The 21,584-nt window shown below is 37.5% G+C and overlaps 1 protein-coding gene across 7 annotated transcripts in view; it reads left to right on the top strand.

Annotated features, from left to right (window-relative positions):
* Positions 1-19,838, top strand: part of DGKB (diacylglycerol kinase beta) — a 639,765-nt gene extending 619,927 nt beyond the window's left edge. For all 7 annotated transcript variants that reach the window (XM_059932825.1, XM_059932829.1, XM_059932827.1 and 4 more), the window contains one exon: positions 19,731-19,838. In XM_059932825.1, the coding sequence (XP_059788808.1) occupies positions 19,731-19,838 (108 nt within the window). The remainder of the gene's footprint in view (positions 1-19,730) is intronic.
* The last annotated feature ends 1,746 nt before the right edge of the window (positions 19,839-21,584 follow it).

Genomic DNA, 21,584 nt, shown 5'->3' with positions numbered 1-21,584 from the left:
TGGCTGTTTTGCACAAGAGGCCTAGCTTTTGGCTTGTCTCAGCTTTTGACATGCCTTCCTCAAAGCTTAATCATTTCTAGCTTTTGATTTAAAGTGAAAGATATGTGACTCTTCCTTTCATTTGAACATTTAGAGGCCATTGTAGGGTCATTAACTGGCCAAATTTCAATATTGTTGTGTCTTAGGGGATAGGGAGGCCCGAGGAGCAGGAGAGAGATGGGGGAATGGCCAGTCGTTGGAACAGTTAAAACACACAAAATTTATCTATTAAGTTTGCCACCTTATATGGGCACAGTTCATGTTGCCCCAAAACAATTACAATAGTAACATCAGAGGTAACTGAGCACAGATCACCACAGCAAATAGAATAATAATGAAAAAGCTTGAAACATTGTGACAATTGCCAAAATGTGACACAGATACATGAAGTGAATGAAAGCTGTTGGAAAAATGGTGTGCACAGACTTGCTTGATAGAGGGTTGCCACAAGCTTTCAATTTGTAGAGAGAAAAACAAAAAGCAATATCTGCAAAGCACAATAAAGTGAAGTGCAATAAAAGGAGGTATGCCTATACATTGCTTTATCCTTGTCACAATTTCATGGGGTAAACAAACAGATATTTACCATTAAATGTGATTCTGAAATCAGTAAATAAGAGTACAACTATTTAATCCAAGTCAGGCACATCAGTGATTGATTTCTCCATTCCTTCAGCAAATTCTTACTGGATTTCTTCTTTATAAACGTGCTGAATTTTGTCCTAGAGTGTCATAATGGAGAGAAAACAAAACAAAGACATGATCTCTGAACTCTTTTCAGGTATTCATTACTCAAAGGATCACACAAATATAAAAATTCAAGAAAGATGTAAGGTCCGTGAATGAAAGGTTCATGGTACTGTGAACTGTGACACTATGGAACTATGGTAATAAGAGAGGGTGCAGTAGAGAGATTTGACCTTGTCAGAGGAGATCCAAGAAGACTTTCAAAGAAACTCAAAATAAACCTGAGAACTATGGGATGAGAAGCATATGATTAGGCATAACAGAGGGAAGAGTGTTCGATGCAGAGGGAACAACATGGGTGGGAGAGGGCATGATGTGTACAAGGATTCGAAAGATGGCATGATGGCTGTGGAACAGAAGGAAGGGAGGTGTGGGGTAAGGCAGGTGATTCCATGGGAATCTGAGCTGCAGGACCTTCAATCACACAGGAAGAATTTTTAGCTTTAGTTTAAGAGTCAGGTGGAACTAAAGAGAGTTTAAGCAGGAAGGTGATGTGATCAGATTGGCATGGTGATAAGATCATTGTAGGTGGGGAATAGATTGGAAGGGAAGACAACCAGTTAGGGGATTTCTGCAATTGTTCAGGCCTTAGAATGGTGGTGATAGAAAGACCCAAAAAAAAAAGTCAAGAGATACAGAAAATATTTGAGGGATAAAATTGATCAGACTTTGTAATAGATTGGCTATAGGAGGTAAAAGGGAGATGCCAGGCATGATCCATATTTCTGGCTTGAACAAGTGAATAAATGATGGAACAGTTATCTGAAATAGGAGAATTTGGGAAGTAATCAGGTTATGTCCTCTCTACTCCAATTTAATTCAAATAATTATGCTCCCTAATCAATATCTTAGGCACATGATTAGGAATATCAATTATCATTGCATTATGGGATTGCAATTTTTTATGAGTAACATGTCAACATGTTGACTAGATTACCATGAAATAGTTTAACGTTGATGAGAAAGTCTTTCGGTCAATGCTGTGATGCTCCAAATAATGAAGGATATAGCCGAGAGTGGAAATTGGGTCATTAAAGAAGTTTCTTCTCACAGTTTATCAGTATGGGCTTTTGGTCTCCCTTGGTTTAAAACACCCGTACTTTCTGTGGGTTGGATTTTTTTCCTGTCTGACATGGATTTTTTTCTAGTCTTTCCTTTGGGTAGACCTGGAGCCTGGCATGTGACTGAAATCCTACCAGGTGCTTCTGGCCTCCTCAGAGAGAAGGCAGTTGGCCATAAATGTCATCTCTCAGTGTCACCCAAGGAATCCCAAAAGCCTTGTTGTCTCAGACGGGAGAGAGGTTAGCAGAATGTGTTTTCCATTGGACCAAACATAATTATGTTAAAAATAAGAGGTAACAGTTATTAAGCACATAAATGACAGGCATAGCCTCTTTTGGTACTTGTAGTGGTCTTTTTAAGTAGGTGTATCATTATCCTCATTTAGTAAATAGAGACTGAGGCTCAAAAATGTTAGATCCTTTGGCCAGTGGCCAAGCTGGTACTCAAACCCTTGCCTCATGTCCTGAATCCATAATCTTAACCCCAATGCTATGTGAAAAAAACATGAAAAAAAGGATATATGAAATATTATGAAGAAGTAGAATCACAAGTTGTGAATATATTGCTAATATTCTCTGGTTGTAGTCAAAGAGGAGAATTTTTTTATTGTTTTCTTCTTTTTTAAAGTTTTTGTTTCTTTTTTTCCCACATGACAAAATATTTGGAGAGACCCTAGGCAAAGAAAAATAGTTACTGTGTTAAAGTTGTGGATATAATTTTTCTGTAAAGACATGAAAATTATAAAAACATTTTAAAAAATGTCATTGACCTTCCCTGGTAACCAACTTACAACCATAAAATAAAAGGAGAACCAAATTTATATCTTAAAAGAGATTTCAAATCCAGGTATGAATATTTCCCGTGCAGTGTGGTCAAATAGCCCATCACTTTCAGGAGAAAGTTTCTCTTTTCTCATTACCATACCTATTTAAAATTCCTGTGAATTTAATCAGCAAGTAAACCTCTCAAACCCATTTGTTAGAGATTTTATTGTACATCTTCACAATGATTTCTTTGAATCTGATGTTAGATCAAAGACTTTGACATTAAACTTGGAAATTACTATCATTCCAGAAAATAATGGCTGGAATCATAAAGAAGCTGGCACAGGGATTTTAGAAAATTGTTATGTTTCATTGCTTTGCTTTTTGGCAGTTATGGACCTGAAAATTTTAGCGTGCTCTTTATTCCTGCTGTCATATGGCTCAGCTACATGCATGCATTCAAAATGGTTTCCATTATTGGAAAGAGACAGTCTTACTCCAGAATCAAGCTAGGTAACTTTTAATGTTCCAGGTAATTGCTAAATTAAGCTTTCCTTCCCCACAGATATTTTATGGCATTTATTTTGCTCTGAAAACCCCATTCATTTTTAAGGTAGCTGAATAAATCCAGTGATAATAAACTCTTAAAGAGGTGAATCAGGGAAAGAAAATTTTGGCTAGATATGGGGAGAATATTTAAAAAGGAAAATGCTACCTGCTGATGTACTTTCTAAGAAACACCATATTATTAAGCCCACCCTGGTGCAAAGCAATAAAGGGATTAAACATTTAAGCCAAATTTGATCAGTTGATATGTTACCAAAATTGGGAAAGCTAGTATATGTTCTAATTCAGAATTTTCACAGAAGGAATTCTCAATGGTGGCACTCAGTATAGCAAAGACATGCCATTTGAAACTATTTCCACTTTTTATTCATCTTTTAGCTATTGACCAATTAAGTCATAATTTTAAATTAAAATTGCTTTCTTCCACCTTATGCCTCATAATTCTAGATGCAATTTTCAGTATTTGACTGTAATTGCATCAGAGGTCAGCAGGTAATGATCTTTGGGCCAGATCTGCACAGCTACCTGTTTTTGCATAGTCAAAGACTTAAGAATATATTTTTGCATTTCTAAATGGTTGAAAAAAATCAAAAGAATAATAACAGTTCATAATGTTAAAATTACATGAAATTCAGATTTTAGTTTCCATACATAAGGTTTTACTGGAACACAGTCACATCCATTTATTTACATTTAGTCTGTGGATACTTTTGTGCTACAGTGGTAGAGACCTCATAAACCACAAAACCTAAAATATTTACCATATAGACCTTTACAGAAAATGCTTGCCAACCCCTAAATTGCATAAACATCCTATAGTATATAACTCTCAAATGTGATTTCTAGATTTAGAATTAATATAAACAGTTTAGTAGTTTACATCACTTATATGCAAACGATTGTGACAAATGGAGGCATGCCTAGCCTAGATACATGTAATTTGAAGGTCTCACCCTCATTAATAGAAGAAGAATAGGCCTCTCTGAAGATTGATTGGAAATGTTTGTATGATGGTACTTCTTTCCTTTTTTTTTCTCCTACCTCCCTGGCTACTTGTCTGCATATTCTTTCATAGTATCTCACTCCTACTTCACTATTATATGTCCATGTTCCCCCGTTATGCAGTCTAATGTATGATATTCACATTTGATACACATTTGTCCTTTAGTAATCTCTTTTCAATGGATGATGTTATTTATAGGATTGTTACACCCAAATCTGTCTCGAGACCTGTTCTCCCTTCTGAACACCAGACTTTCATATCCCGAAGACACTAAGCAGCTCCTTTAGAATGTCACACTCAACAGAGTTCACTAACTTCCTGGTTCTCACTCCTGCCAAAAATACATCTCTTTCTATAAAAAACCACCACCACACACACATAGCAAACAAAGCTAAAAGCATGAAAGTCATACTAGAATCTTTGTCTTTTCCAATACTCCACATATCCATCATGTCCTGCAGATTGTACCTCCTTGCTATCTCTCAAGTCTGCCCTGTATTCTATCCCCATTGCCACTGCTGCAAGTAAAATCCATTTTACTTCTTTCTAGATTATTTCATTCACCTCCCATCTGATCTCCCTGTCTCTGTTATGGCACACAGCCCCTAAGCTACACTTCCAGAGTAATGCTGCTAAGACTCAGTTTAATTACGTCCTCTTCTTCCCCCATGATCTAAATGGCATTGTTTTGTGCTCGCATTGCACTCTGAGAATACCTCCATAGCACAATGCGTGTTACATCCTACCACTGCATATGTTACCATCATTTGACTAGGTGCACCTCAGTTATGTTTTAAAAAGTATCTGTTCAACTTGGAATCGCCAGTACTAAGCTGAAATAAGCTGGTACCTAGTAGATTAACAATAAGGCTAATTAAACCTGAGTTAAATTAGGTTATTTGGTTCCATTGATATTAGCTTTCAGCCATATGTTTGGGGGGTGAGTATAAGAAGGTGCTGGTCATTCCTCTAGTCAGTCAGTCAGATTCTGATAGGTCTTACCCCTTAGAAAGAGAAGTAAATGACAAATAGACCAGGGCTTCCCAAATTTAAGCATGCATGTGAATCACCTAGGGATCTTGTTGCAAAGTAGAATCTGATTCAGGTCTGGGGTGGGGCTGGAAGTCTTCATTTCTAACAATGAAGTCAGTGTTCCTGGTTTATGAACCACATTAGGAGAACCAAAGCATTAGAGAGGAAGACAGTTCACTGCAGAGGGATTTTTGCTTTTGCTGTTGTTAATTTTTTTTTTTTTTTTTATTGTCTGTGGCTCTATTTTTTCTTCCTTTTCAATTTTTTAATTTTTATTTTTAACATCTTTATTGGAGTATAATTGCTTTACATTACAATGTTGTGTTAGTTACTGCTGTAAAACATAGTGAATCACCTGTATGTATACACATATCCCCATATCCCCTCCCTCTTGCGTCTCCCTCCCACCCTCCCTATCCCACCCCTGCAGGTGGTCACAAAGCACTGAGCTGATCTCCCTGTGCTATGCGGCTGCTTCCCACTGATACCTGTTTTACATTTGGTAGTGTATGTATGTCAATGCTACTCTCTCACTTTGTCCCAGTTTACCTTTCCCCCTCCCCGTGTCCTCAGGTCCATTCTGTACATCTGCATCTTTATTCCTGTCCTGCCCCTAGGTTCATGAGAACCATTTTTTTTTTAGATCCCATATATATGTGTTAGCATACGGTAATTCTTTTTCTCTTTCTGACTTACTTCACTCTGTATGACAGACTCTAGGTCCATCCACCTCACTACAAATAACTCAATTTCGTTTATTTTTATGGCTGAGTAATATTCCATTGTATATATGTGCCACATCTTCTTTATCCATTCATCTGTGGATGGACACTTAGGATGCTACCATGTCCTGGCTATTGTAAATAGAGCTGCAATGAACATTGTGGTACATGACTCTTTTTGAATTATGGGTTTCTCAGGGTATATGCCCAGTAGTGGGGTTGCTGGGTCATAGGGTAGTTCTATTTTTAGTTTTGTTTTTGTTTTTGTTTTTTAAAGTAAATCATCACCTTTTTTGACCAGGATTCTCTCTTTCTTTCTTTCTTTCTTTCTTTCTTTATGGCTGTGTTGGGTCTTCGTTTCTGTGCGAGGGCTTTCTCTAGTTGCGGCAAGTGGGGGCCACTCTTCATCGCAGTGCGCAGGCCTCTCATTATTGCAGCCTCTCTTGTTGTGGAGCACAGGCTCCAGACACGCAGGCTCAGTAATTGTGGCTCACAGGCCTAGCTGCTCCGCGGCATGTGGGATCTTCCCAGACCAGGGCTCGAACTCGTGTCCCCTGCATTGGCAGGCAGATTCTCAACCACTGCGCCACCAGGGAAGCCCTATTTTTAGTTTTTTAAGGAACCTCCATCCTGTTCTCCATAGTGGCTGTATCAACTTACATTCCCACCAACAGTGCAGGAGGGTTCCCTTTTCTCCACACCCTCTCCAGCCTTTTTTGTTTGTAGATTTTTTTGATGATGGCCATTCTTACCTGTGTGAGGTGATACCTCATTGTAGTTTTCATTTGCATTTCTCTAATGATTAATGACGTTGAGCATCCTTTCATGTGTTTCTTGGCCATCTGTATATCTTCTTTGGAGAAATGTCTATTTAGGTCTTCTGCCCATTTTTGGATTGGGTTGTCTGTTTTTTTGATATTGAGCTGCATGAGCTGCTTGTATATTTTGGAGATTAATCCTTTGTCAGTTGCTTCGTTTGCAAATGTTTTCTCCCATTCTGAGGGTTGTCTTTTTGTCTTGTTTATGATTTCCTTTGCTGTTCAAAAGCTTTTAAGTTTCATTAGGTCCTATTTGTTTATTTTTGTTTTTATTTCCATTTCTCTAGGGGGTGGGTCAAAAAGGATCTTGCTGTGATTTATGTCATAGAGTGTTCTACCTATGTTTTCCACTAAGAGATTTGTAGTGTCTGTCCTTAGATTTAGGTCTTTAATCCATTTTGAGTTTATGTTTGTGTATGGTGTTAGGAAGTGTTCTAATTTCATTCTTTTACATGTAGCTGTCCAGTTTTCCCAGGACCAGTTATTAAAGAGGCTGTCTTTTCTCCATTGTATATTCTTGCCTCCTCTATCAAAGATAAGGTGACCATATGTGCTTGGGTTTATCTCTGGACTTTGTATCCTGTTCCATTGATCTATATTTCTGTTTTTGTGCCAGTACCATACTGTCGTGATTATTGTAGCTTTGTAGTATAGTCTGAAGTCATGGAGAGTGATTCCTCCAGCTCCGTTTTTCTTTCTCAAGATTGCTTTCACTATTCGGGGTCTTTTGTGTTTCCATACAAACTGTGAAATTTTTTGTCCTAGTTCTGTGAAGAATGCCATTGGTAGTTTGACAGGGATTGCATTGAATCTGTAGATTGCTTTGGGTAGTAGAGTCATTTTCACAATGTTGATTCTTCCAATCCAAGAACATGGTATATCTCTCCATCTGTTTGTATCATCTTTAATTTCTTTCATCAGTGTCTTAGAGTTTTCTGCATACAGGTCTTCTGTCTCCTTAGGCAGGTTTATTCCTAGGTATTTTATTCTTTTTGTTGCATTGGTGAATGGGAGTGTTTCCTTAATTTCTCTTTCAGATTTTTCATCATTAGTGTATAGGAACGCAAGAAATTTCTGTACATTAATTTTGTATCCTGCTACTCAACCGAATTCATTGATTAGCCCTAGTAGTTTTCTGGTAGCATCTTTAGGATTCTCTATGTATAGTATCATGTCATCTGCAAACTGACAGTTTTACTTCTTCTTTTCCGATTGGGATTCCTTTTATTTCTTTTCCTTCTCTGATTGCTGTGGCTAAAACTTCCAAAACTATGTTGAATACTAGCAGTGAGAGTGGGAAACCTCATCTTGTTCCTCATCTTAGTGGAAATGGTTACAGTTTCTCACCATAGAGAACGATGTTGGCTGTGGGTTTGTCATATATGGCCTTTATTATGTTAAGGTAGGTTCCCTCTAAGCCTACTTTCTGGAGAGTTTTTATCATAAATAGGTGTTGAATTTTGTCAAAAGCTTTTTCTGCATCTATTGAGATTGTCATATGGTTTTTATCCTTCAGTTTGTTAATATGGTGTATCACATTGATTGATTTGCGTATATTGAAGAATTCTTGCATTCCTGGGATAAACCCCACTTGATCATGGTGTATGATCCTTTTAATGTACTCTTGGATTCTGTTTGCTAGTATTTTGTTGAGGATTTTTGCATCTATGTTCATCAGTGATATTGGCCTGTAGTTTTCTTTTTTTGTGACATCTTTATCTGGTGTTGGTATCAGGGTGATGGTGGCCTGAAGAATAAGTTTAAGAGTGGTTTTCCCTCTGCTATATTTTGGAAGAGTTTGAGAAGGATAGGTGCTAGCTCTTCTCTAAATGTTTGATAGAATTCACCTGTGAAGCCCTGGGCTTTTGTTTGTTGGAAGATTTTTAATCACAGTGTCAATTTCAGTGCTTGTGATTGGTCTGTTTATATTTTCTATTTCTTCCTGGTTCAGGAAGAACCAGGAAGGTTGTGCTTTTCTAAGAATTTATCCATTTCTTCCAGGTTGTCCATTTTATTGGCATATAGTTGCTTGCGGTAATCTCTCATGATCCTCTGTATTTCTGCAGTGTCAGTTGTTACTTCTCCTTTTTCATTTCTAATTCTACTAATTTGAGTCTTCTCCCTTTTTTTCTTGATGAGTCTGGCTAATGGTTTTTCAGTTTTGTTTATCTTCTCAAAGAACCAGCTTTTAGTTTTATTGATCCTTGCTATCGTTTCCTTCATTTCTTTCTCATTTATTTCTGATCTGATCTTTATGATTCTTTCCTTCTGCTTACTTTGGGGTTTTTTTGTTCCTCTTTCTCTAATTGCTTTAGGTGTAAGGTTAGGTTGTTTATTTGAGAGTTTTCTTGTTTCTTGAGGTAGGATTGTATTGCTATAAACTTCCCTCTTAGGACTGCTTTTGCTGCATTCCATAGGCTTTGGGTCATTGTGTTTTCATTGTCATTTGTTTCTAGGTTTTTTTTGATTTCCTCTTTGATTTCTTCAGTGATCTCTTGGTTATTTAGTAGCGTATTGTTTGACTTCCATGTGTTTGAATTTTTTACAGATTTTTTTCCTGTAATTGATATCTAGTCTCATAGCATCGTGGTCAGAAAAGATACTTGATATGATTTCAGTTTTCTTAAATTTACCAAGGCTTGATTTGTGACCCAAGATATGATCTATCCTGGAGAATGTTCCATGTGCACTTGAGAAGAAAGTGTATTCTGTTGTTTTTGGATGGAATGTCCTATAAATATCAATTAGATCTATCTGGTCTATTGTGTCATTTAAAGCTTGTGTTTCCTTATTTATTCTCATATTGGATTATCTGTCCGTTGGTGAAAGTGGGGTGTTAAAGTCCCCTACTATGATTGTGTTACTGTCAATTTCCCCTATTATTGCTGTTAGCATTTGCCTTATATATTGAGGTGCTCCTATGTTGGGTGCATAAATATTTACAATTGTTCTATTTTCTTCTTGGATTGATCCCTTGATCACTATGTAGTGTCCTTCTTTGTCTCTTGTAGTAATCTTTATTTTAAAGTCTGTTTTGTCTGATATGAGAATTGCTACTCTAGCTTTCTTTTGATTTCCATTTGCATGGACTATATTTTTCCATCCCCTCACTTTCAGTCTGTGTGTGTCTCTAGGTCTGAAGTGGGTCTCTTGTAGACAGCATATATATAGGTCTTGTTTTTGTATCCATTCAACCAGTCTGTGTCCTTTGGTTGGAGCATTTAATCCATTTACATTTAAGGTAATTATGATATGTATGTTCCTATTACCATTTTCTTTACTGTTTTGGGTTTGTTATAGTAGGTCTTTTCCTTCTCTTGTGTTTCCTTCCTAGAGAAGTTCCTTTATTGTTTATTGTAATGCAGATTTGGTGGTGCTGAATTCTCTTAGCTTTTGCTTGTCTGTAAAGGTTTTAATTTCTCCATAGCATCTGAATGAGATCCTTGCTGGATAGAGTAATGTTGGTTGTAGGTTTTTCCCTTTTATTACTTTAAATATGTTCTGCCACTCCCTTCTCGCTTGCAGAGTTTCTGCTGAAAGGTTAGCTGTTAACCTTATGGGGATTCCCTTGTATGTTATTTGCTGCTTTTAATATTTTTTCTGTGTATTTAATTTTTGATAGTTTGATTCATATGTGTCTTGGCGTGTTTCTCCTTGGATTTTTTCTGTATGGGACTCTCTGCACTTCCTGGACTTGATTGACTGTTTCCTTTCCCATGTTAGGGAAGTTTTCAACTAAAAGCTCTTCAAATATTTTCTCAGACCCTTTCTTTTTCTCTTCTTCTTCTGGGACCCCTATTATTCAAATGTTGGTGCATTTAATGTTGTCCCAGAGGTCTCTGAGACTGTCCTCAATTCTTTTCATTCTTTTTTCTTTATTCTGCTCTGAGGTAGTTATTTCCAGTATTTTATCTTCCAGGTCACTTATCTGTTCTTCTGCCTCAGTTATTCTGCTGTTGATTCCTTCTAGAGAATTTTAAATTTCATTTATTGTGTTCTTCATCCTTGTTTGTTTGCTCTTTAGTTCGTCTAGGTCCTTGTTAAGTATTTCTTGTATTTTCTCCATTCTATTTCCAAGATTATGGATCATCTTTACTATCATTATTCTGAATTCTTCTTCAGGTAGACTGCCTATTTCCTCTTCATTTGTTTGGTCTGGTGGGTTTTTACCTTGCTCCTTCATCTGCTGCATATTTCTCTGTCTTCTCATTTTGTTTAACTTACTGTGTTTGGGGTCTCCTTTTCACAGGCTGCATGTTCATAGTTCCCATTGTTTTTGGTGTCTGCCCCTTGTGGGTGAGGTTGGTTCAGTGGCTTGTGTAGGCTTCCTGGTAGAGGGGACTGGTGCCTGTGTTCTGGTGGGTGGGGCTGGATCTTATCTTTCTGATGGGCAGGGCCATGTCCGGTGGTGTGTTTGGGGTTTCTGTGAAGTTATGATTTTATGCAGACTCTCTTCTAATGGGTGCGGTGTCTTGCTAGTTGTTTGGTATGGAGTGTCCAGCAGTGGAGTTTTCTGGCTGTTGGGTGGAGCTGGGTATTAGCATTGAGACAGAGATCTCTGGGAGAGCTCTCGCAGATTGATATTACATGGTGCTGGGAGTTCTCTGGTGGTCCAGCGTCCTGAACTTGGCTCTCCAACCTCAGAGGCTCTGGCCTGACACCAAGCTGGAGCACCAAGACCCTGTCAGCGACACAGCTCAGAAGAAAAGGGAGAACAAAAGAAAAAAAAAAAAAAAGAAAAAAAGAAATTAATTTAAAAAAGAAAAAAAAATTTTGTAAATAAAAAATAATAATAATTTTTAAAAAGAGAGCCACAAAACCAATAAAGAAATCCACCAATGATAACAAGCGCTAAACACTAAACTAAGATAAACATAAAAATCAGAAACAAGTCAGTCGCAGACAGCAAACCCCAAGTCTACAGTTTCTCCCAAAGTCCACTGCCACAATTTTGGGATGATTTGTTGTCTATTCAGGTGTTCCACAGATGCAGGGTACATCAAGTTGATTGTGGATATTTAATCTGCTGCTCCTGTGGCTGCTGGGAGAGATTTCCCTTTCTCTTCTTTGTTCGCACGGCTCCTAGGGTTCAGCTTTGGATTTGGCCCCGCTTCTGTGTGTAGGTCGCCCTCAGGCATCTGTTCCCCACCCAGACAGGAAGGGGTTAATGCAACGGCTGATTAGGGGGCTCTTGGTCATTCACTTCATGGGGAGGGAGGGGTACGGTAGTCATAATTGGAATACAGGGCGAGCCTGTGGTGGCAGAGGCCAGTCTGATGTTGCAACAGCCTGGGGTGTGCCCTGTGTTCTCCCGGGGAAGTTGTCCCTAGTTTATGGGACCCTGGCAGTGGAGGGCTGCACAGGCTCCCGGGAGGGGGGGGTGTGGATAGTGACCTGTGCTTGCACACAGGCTTATTGGTGGCTGCAGCAGCAGCCGTAGCGTTTCATGCCCATGTCTGGGGTCCGAGCTGATAGCCGCGGCTCACGCCTGTCTGCAAAGCTTGTTTAGGCAGTGCTGTAAATCCCCTCTCCTCGCACACCCTGAAACAATGGTCTCTTGCCTCTTAGGCAGGTCCAGACTTTTTTCCAGACTCCCTCCTGGCTAGCCGTGGCGCACTAGCCCCCTTCAGGCTGTGTTCACGCAGCCAACCCCAGTCCTCTCCCTGGGATCTGACCTCCGAAGCCTGAGCCTCAGCTCCCAGCCCCCACCCGCCCCAGTGGGTGAGCAGACAAGCATCTCAGGCTGGTGAGTGCTGCTCAACACTGATCCTCTGTGCGGAAATATCTCAGCTTTGCCCTCCGCACCCCTGTTGCTGCGCTCTCCTCCATGGCTCCACGGCTTCCCCCCTGCCCACCCCCGGTCTCCGCCGGTGAAGGGGCTTCCTAGTGTGTGGAAATTTTTCCTCCTTCACAGCTCCCTCCCAGAGGTTCAGGTCACATCCCTATTCTTTTGTCTCTGTTTTTTCTTTTTTCTTTTGCCCTACCCAGGTACGTGGGTATTTTCTTGCCTTTTGGGAAGTCTGAGGTCTTCTGCCAGCATTCAGTAGGTGTTCTGTAGGAGTTGTTCCGCATGTAGATGTATTTTTGATGTATTTGTGGGGATGATGGTGATCTCCACGTCTTACTCCTCTGCCATCTTGAAGGTCCCCTCATTGTTAATTTTTTTAACACTCATATCAAAATAATATGTGCACATTAAGAAAACCAGAATGTATAGCATTCCAAGAAAAATGGCTAGCCTCTCTCCCATCATTTCTGTGTCACCAAGTCCACTCTTTGATTCTTTGGCTGTCTCTTCTGATTGTTTACTGCATGTCTGTAAACAATGTGCTTTGCTGTAATTTTTTTTGACTTAATAGTTTTAGGTATATTCTACTTAATTTATGCTATAGAAAGTGGTTTTTAATACTCTTACATTACTCCATTTAACTCTTACTAATAGTTAATATGTACTGAGTGATTTTTATGTGCCAGGTAACATTCTAAGCATTTTGTGTACATTGATTCATTTAGTCCTTACAAGAAACCAATGAAATGGACACTATATTAAAGTCTCTATAGTATTTTTTTTTAATGGAACTTTATTTTATTTATTTATTTATTTATTTTTGGCTGCATTGGGTCTTTGTTGCTGTGCATGGGCTTTAGTTGTGGCGAGCGGGGGCTACTCTTTGTTGTGGTGCACGAACTTCTCATTGCAGTGGCTTCTCTTGTTGCAGAGCATGGGCTCTAGGCACATGGGCTTCAGTAGTTGTGGCATGCGGGCTCAGTAGTTGTGGCTCATGGGCTCTAGAGCACAGGCTCAGAAGTTGTGGCACATGGGCTTAGTTGCTCCGTGGCATGTGGGCTCTTCCCGGGCCAGGGCTTGAACCCCTGTCCCCTGCATTGGCAGGCAGATTCTTAACCACTGTGCCACCAGGGAAGCCCAAAGTCTCTACAGTATTGATGAGGGAAATGAATTATAGTCATCTGCCCAAAGTCTCCAGATAGGAAGTGGTGGACCCTGGCAGTCTGATTTTTAACCAGTATGCTGTTCTGCTTCTGAAGAAAAATTTTATTTAAATCAATATAAAACATGTAATGATTGAGATTATGAAAATGTTGTCCACTGTAGAACCAAGTACTGACACACAATTACATTTTCTTTCCTATAAAGCTTTTATAATCTCTTTTTTCTTTGTTTGTAAAGTCATCATTATAATAATTCTCATTTTTTAAAAACTACATGGTATCAATTAATCTATTATCCCCACTCCCTTCTTTATATGGCAGAAGCCCTTCCCTGCAGATTTCTTGCTAGGTTTCTTGTAGATCTCTCATCCTGGGTCTCAGTTGGATACTCTTTTTGTTGTTATTGTTGTTTTTAATAAACTTAATTTTTACAGCACTTTTAGGTTTGCCATAAAATTGAGATGAAGGTACAGAGATTCCCCATATACCTCCCACCACCCGACACACATAGCCTCCCCACTAGCAGAATTCCCCACCGAAATGGTATCTTTGTTATAATCAATGAACCTACATTGACACATCATAATCATCCAAAGTCTATAGTTTGCACTAGGGTTCACTCTTGGTGTTGTTCATTCTATGGGCTTGGACAAATGTGTAATGTCTTGTATCCATCATTATAACATCCTAAAGAATATTTTCACTGCCCTAAAAATCCTCTGTGCTTCATCTATTCATCACTCTCCCCCATAAACCCTGGCAACCACTTATCTTTTTACTGTCCCCATAGTTTTCCCTTCTCTAGAATGTCATATAATTGGAATCATACAGGATGCAGCCTTCTCACATTGACGTCTTTCACTTAATAATATGCATTTAAGTTTCCTCCATGTCTTTTCATGGCTTGATAGGTCATTTCTTTTTAGTACTGAATAATATTCCTTTGTCTGGATATACCACAGTTTATATATCCGTTCACCTACTGACGGGCCTCTTGGTTGCTTCCAAGTTTTGGCAGTTATGAAAAAAGCTGCTGCAGACATCTGTGTACAGGTTTTTGTGCAGACATAAGTTTTCAGCTTTTTTGGTTAAATCCCAAGAGTGCAAACACTGGATCATATGATAAGAGTATATTTAGTTTTGTAAGAAACCTCCATACTGTTTTCCAAAGTGGCTGTGCCCTTTTGCATTCCCAGCACCTATGCATGGGAGTTCCTGTTGCTCCACATCCTCACCAGCGTTTGGTGTTGTCAATGTGACCCTCTGTTTTTTTAACCTTTCTTAGCTCACGCATCTGTTCTGCTGGAGAACACCCTCAAATATGTTTTAAGGGACATATAAATGGTAAACTCTCTAGATCCTTTTATGAATGAAAATATTGTCATTGTACCCTTGCATTTAATCAATCCATTGACTAAGTATAGAATTCTAAGATAAAATTAACTTTTCTTCTGGGGTGTGAAGGTGTTTCTCCATTTTCTTCTACCACTCATGTTTTTGAGAAGCTTAATGCCATGCTGATTTTTATTTTTCTGTAAGTGACCTGTTTTTCCTCTCAGAGGGCATTTAGAATCTTCTTTATCTCACTATGCTTTGAAATCTCAAAATAATGTGTTATTTGAGCTGGGCAGGACAGGGGTCAAAGTTTGAGGGAAGGTTCTCCAAAGCACTAATTGACACAAAAGTGCAGAGGTGGGAATTAACAAGGAGTGCTTGGGAGATTTGAGAGTCAGCTTTCAAAACCTAGCTCTTGCCCTTACCAACTTTAGTGGTGTAGTGCAAGTTACAGAACCTAAGTTCCTGTCCTGTATTGTAAAATAAGGGTGTTGACACCTACCTCCCAGGGTTGTTGAGAGAGTAAAATTAGATAATATATTTAAAAAATTATGAAAAAAATATTCTTTTGATATTAGGTATGAGAATTCCTTGAAGATAGAATAGATCCACCTTTATTCCGATCTTATCAGGATGCTTTGATGAGCACTTGCTTCGGTAGATGTGGCATTCAGGGACTGGGTGTTAAGTAGGGTGTTCCTATCACATGAGGAAGAAAAATAACTACTCTTCACAATGAAGAGTATTAGGAATATTTGATGCTGAGAGACAGGGAGCTAGGAAAGAAAATAGCAATGAGCTGGGCCAAATACTGCTTGGAGAATGAGTGCAGGAAGACCTTCCAGTCTTCCTCAATTTTAGTTGAACTAAAAGTCTTCAGAGAGAACACAAAAGTCTAGTGGGACTAGACACTGTTCACCGTGTACTGTAAGATATAAACCTCTCTTCTGTCCCTTTTAGGACATCGTTTTTCAATTCTATGTTCTTTGATAGTATTACTTTTATGGGAGTAGACTTTTGTCAAGAGCACCTCAAAGAGGTGGATGAAACAGGTAGCATGTGAATAACGTCTGTAAAGCACTTAGCATAATACTCAGCACACAGTAAAAGCCAAATCTTGTTACTTGTATTCTTGTTATTATTGGTCATATTACAATTACGAGGTGGAGCTGTCTATCACACCATGCACCCCTGACAATGTCATAGAAACAAGAAAACTGTACCTTATAATCCTTCATCTGGTTTCTATATGTGAATTTTTTTTTTCATATTGAATAATTATAAAACTGAAACTGAAATCATTTTTTTTCTGTTTATATTTTTAGATGTGTCCAATCTTAATTTGAAATAGGAAGATAGAAGTAGAAAGAGTCATGAGACTTTTGCTGCTGTTGTTTTCCAAAGGAATAGATGATAAGTAGAAATGAAGAGTTTTTAATAGAACATCATTCTAATTCTGACAATATCTATCTTGCATTTTTAGCAATGCTCTTTGACCTTCGTACAGCCATTCCAGCTCCTAGGAGCCCCATCACCATTGCTTATGAGTGCCCACAATTCTCTCTCAATTATAATCTCAGGTTCTCTTCCAAACTAAACAGTCTTGCCAACTGCCTTGCCCATAGCTGGTGCTCCATAAATATTTGATGTATTGAGAAACAACTAAGAAGTAACTACCTGACTCTTAAAAAAATGGAAACACTCAAAGAGAACCTAATGTTTGGTTCATGTTTTCAGATTGCTGAGACTTAATATAATAGAATCTTTGGGGGATAAAATCTGCTCCTTACTCCGCATTGTTTTTCTTGTAGATAACAGGTTCTCAAAAAGAGTAGTAATAAAAATATAAGGATGTGGAGTTGAAACAGGCGTCTGAGTCATTATCCCGTGCCTGGTGAGGCACCCTTAACCAGGTTCCCCCAGCACGGGCCATCTGAACCTAAATTACACTTAAGTCTCTACAGCTTCCTGAAACCTCACCTGGACTTTCTGTGACTACAGTACCAACAGTTCACCTGGACTAGAATTTTTCTCATCCTTAATGCAGTAGTTTTTGCTCTGCTCAAATATACAAAGACCTATAATTATCTGATGAGGTAATGTATGCACAGAGCCTGGATACATACTAGACATCTCATGAGTGCGAGTTTCCTCCATGTAATCTCCCCTAAGAGGAAAACAGCCAATTGTTTCTCATTTTTATGAATGACAGACAGAAAGATGTAGATTGCATTTTGTACGGAAATAATGTTAAATTAAAGAAAGAGTTGTGTACCTTGACCATAGGAGTACTTAAACAACCAAGAAGATAGATTACAGATAATTTTAAAAATAGGACCATTATCCTGCTTTGAAACTATAACCTAGAATTCGAATTAGTCAATAGCATGGATTAAGGGTCCCACTGTGTCAAGAGCACTGAATGAGATACTATGCTATTTTTCAAAGGAATAGCAACATGTGATTTCTTTTAAAAGGGATTATTAATAAAAAGATAGCTATGGTCAAACAAAATCCAAATAACTTTAAAAATACAAAGGGCAAACAAAATCTCATACACAATAAGTTGCGGTATTTTGGCTATGCTTTGTCATAAATTGATGCTAATCTTTTGTAAGTGACTAGAATGATATATTTCTTCCAACATCTTAACAATAATAATTTGTTAATAATGATCTTGTTTTCCAAAAGGCCCTAATAGTATCATACCCTCTAAAGGATTTAGTCCAGCAACTGTGAATCAGAAATCTTTATTTTCTTACCTTAGCTACTTACGTTCTCTTTGAATCTAAGGTTATTACATAAGTAATATGTGTTAACTGCATCGTCAGGTACTCATTTTAAACTGACATTTTTGTATAAAAAGATTCATTTTTATTTTCAGCATTAAAAAAAAAATAGTGCCTTTCTGCTTAGCCTCGTATTTCAGCCTCTATAACACTATTGAACGTGCTTGTTAAATTTCTCTTTCTTACTTGACTGTAATTTACTGGGAGTAGAAATGGTGCTTTGTTTATTAGAGGTTCATGGTACAGTGTCTGAGGCATAGTAGGGGCTTGATACATTTTGTGAAATGAATAAATGAGTGAATGATGGTGTATTAGGTTTTATACTCTAGAGGAGTGTAAAATCAATGGCATAAGGTAGGGCGTAATCTAAAAGTGAATTATTAGGAGAGAAAATCTGGTAGAGATCTTTTTCAAGCTACGTAGATAGGTGCATTGTAGCATCTTAGCTATCTGGCTATTGATTCCCCAATTCATAAGATAAGAAAAATAAAATAAAATGAAATCAGATATCCAGAGAGTTTGAGGCTGGTTTAGCCTGGTGGCCTTTTACAGGTGCAATTTATTTTTACAGTACAAAGAACACTGAATCTTCCCAGAATAACCTGATTCCAACAGAGTTAAATAAAGAGTTGTTCATTTATCCTGATTTTTAACATAGTTCTGTCTTTCTGGACTGTGAAGGAAATCTCCATTTCCCAACAGCCCCAGTGCCGATTTTAATGATCCTGTCCACGTGACATCCACTTTTTTTTTTTGTTTCATTGCTATTAGTCAATGACAAGTGAAGGATATTCATTTTAACTTGAAAATGTCAGCTATGCACTTTAAGAGCTATATTTTTGCAGCTTTTAATGAGGTGGTGTTTCTTTTTGAAAGAAATGCTCATCTCTGATGCGGGTGCTGTGCCGGTGACAACTGATATTTAATAAGCGATGGTTCTTATCTTAGTGGCAGTTCTCTAAAGAAAATGTCTCAGATTGCTTTTGAAAAACTCTTAGCGTCACTAGCCCAAAGGCAAGATGTGACCTTTTTATTACATAATGAGAATCATTTATTATCTTACAATGTATCTTAAAGTCACAGACAAAATGCCACTTTGATAATTGCTTTCAATTAGCTTTGAGCATAGCATATATTCATAAAATGTCTTCTCTAATTTAGACTTGAATTAGAGAAAATTGCAGACATCATCTACTTTAAGGTTGTCTCATTTAAGGTGATTCGTAGTTTTATTTCAAAGAAATCAAAAAGAGTAGCTCTAGAACAGTCTCTCAGAATGTTTTAAGCAGGCTTTTCAATATTTGATTCTATTCTATTACCAATTAATTAACAAATTAGAAAGCTAGTTCATCATTTCTGACCTTTTTTGCACGCTAACTTTTGACTTTCATTCGTAATGATTGTTTTGAAATTAAGCCTTGCAGTTCATATTGAAAGAGAGAAACAATCTGATTAGCAGAGTGAATAAGACTTGCCTTGATATCAAGTACATCTTGATGTTGGGCTATAACTGGGATTCTGAATACTATAATGGTGCAACCTTTCCTATCTTAAGTAAATAATACATAACTAATGGTCAGTAAATTATACTAGATAATCATGTGGCATAAACAAGGAATTTGGGGGTGTTATTACAAGTGAGGTTAGAAGTAATATGATATTTAAAATGTAATTGCAATTAAATTTAATTTCTTGGTAGCACCCTGAACATTGGAATATAGTTTAAATACGTACCTTATCTTCATTAAAAATATTTTTGAAATAATAGAAACTCTGAAAATACATTTTACACTTGTGCTGTTTCAGTAATTCAGGGGATATTATTAACCTTAGCAGAGATTCTCAGAAATTGGTGTTGTATCTGGAGATTACTCTACCCTCTTTCTCTTTTTTTCCCCTAGATAAAAATTATGCACAAGAACCAAGCCCCAATGCTGATGGGCCCTCCTCCAAAAACTGGGTTGTTCTGCTCCCTCATCAAAAGAACAAGAAACCGAAGCAAGGAATAATCCTGTATCTTTTCATTCTTAGAGATTTAATTAACATAATTGGGCCATGGAACACTTACGCTGGAAATCGTTGAACAATTTTAAGTCTCCTGCTCATGCAAAATCATGGAATTGGTTTAACAGTTTTTGTTACTGAGCTAATGTAAAATTCAGCTATTAGAAAATTTAATGTCTCAGTTTTTATAAGCATCTTTGCATGGAGAAAGCAGAAGTTTACATGAAGTGATACTGCCTATTTTTGTTGCATGCATTCCCATAAATTTTTTTGTCTCCTACCCATTCCTTCTCCAATTTCCATCTACTAACCTGTAAAAAAAATCTGTACAACAAAAAAAGGAAATATCACGGGAAATGTGATTCCAGTTATTAATAAGCACTACTTAATAATGCTACAATAATCATAATTGCAGATTGCTATACTTTTCCCTTTAGAATCAAACAGTATATCAATGATCTTTGACCTGTGAGTTGAGGAGAAGCTTTTAATTGAAAGGTTTTGTTAAATAGTTGTCTACTTGCTGTATCTAAATAGTTTTTCTTCGACATCTTGATGCTTCTGAGTGGAATTTAAGATATCAGGTATAAAGTATTCTTGTGCTAAAAAGTAGGAAGTGGTTTTTAGTTTGTTTGGTTTTGTTTTTAATTCCAGACATAAGTGAAAACATGTTACTTGGCAGTAAAGTGTGTTAACATGGCAAGCCTTATTCCCTTCTGCATGTGAATTTAGAAGAAAATTCTTAATCACAACAGTAACCAAATAGATGTTTGAAACTATGTGCCTAATAAACTGTGTTTCCCGCCAAAGATTCAGAAAAAGATGCTTCGAGAGAAATGGGTTAATGCATAATTAATTAAGCATTGTGGAGAAAATCTATGGTTCTAATGTGCAATTTTGTGATGACTAAAACTCTGGAAGAGAGTGAATTACCCATTAATTATAATTAAAATTCTCACTTTTCACAGACAATAAGCCGTACAACACAGTCAAAGCTCAGTGGCTGATTTCTTGGTTTTTTGGTCATTTATAAGTATAGACGTCTGTAATTTTTAATGGATCAGTTAAGTACACTTGAGAAAGTAAATGATTGTATAAGTTCCTTTCTAGTATAAATTGATACCTGTAATAATATTGAGCTCATTGAAGGTAATCATGCATGCATTTGCGCCCTGCCCCTCACCTACTCTACTCCCATCTCTGTGACATTTCAAATATTTATTTGGAAATAACGGCCTAGATTGTTGTTAAAGCATTTCATGGCATGGGTGGATTCTCTGATTGTTTGAAAAAATTATGGAATAGTATTTTTTAATACTGTTTCATTAAGCCTATGATATAAAATGAGATGCTATTCTGAGCAGATTTGGTATTGTTCATTCATATTGACCTGCATCTTATCATTGTATGTTTTATGTTTTCAAACATGCCATAAGGAAAACAAGTGCTTGAAGTGCATGATTTATTAGTTTCTCTCTACACTCTGCATTAAAGTACTAATGATTTATCAGTTCTCTTTTTCTATTGATTCATTCATCTTTGAATTACAAATAGCATTTAGTGATTCTGTTGAACATAATCCTGAGCATGGATTTATGGATTTCAAGTGAAATTGCTATAATTTTTGTTCTTTGATGTGAAGACTCAACTGAATGCTGTTATATAGAAGAGCTACCCTCAAGCATTGTGCTATAATGGAAGATTATGTATAAAATGTATTCTTTTAGTATTCCAGGAACATTGGATGGTAA

This window comes from Balaenoptera ricei, chromosome 9, assembly GCF_028023285.1.
Source record: "Balaenoptera ricei isolate mBalRic1 chromosome 9, mBalRic1.hap2, whole genome shotgun sequence".
NCBI classification, from domain to species: domain Eukaryota; kingdom Metazoa; phylum Chordata; class Mammalia; order Artiodactyla; family Balaenopteridae; genus Balaenoptera; species Balaenoptera ricei.
This window is presented reverse-complemented; position numbering and strand designations above follow the sequence as displayed.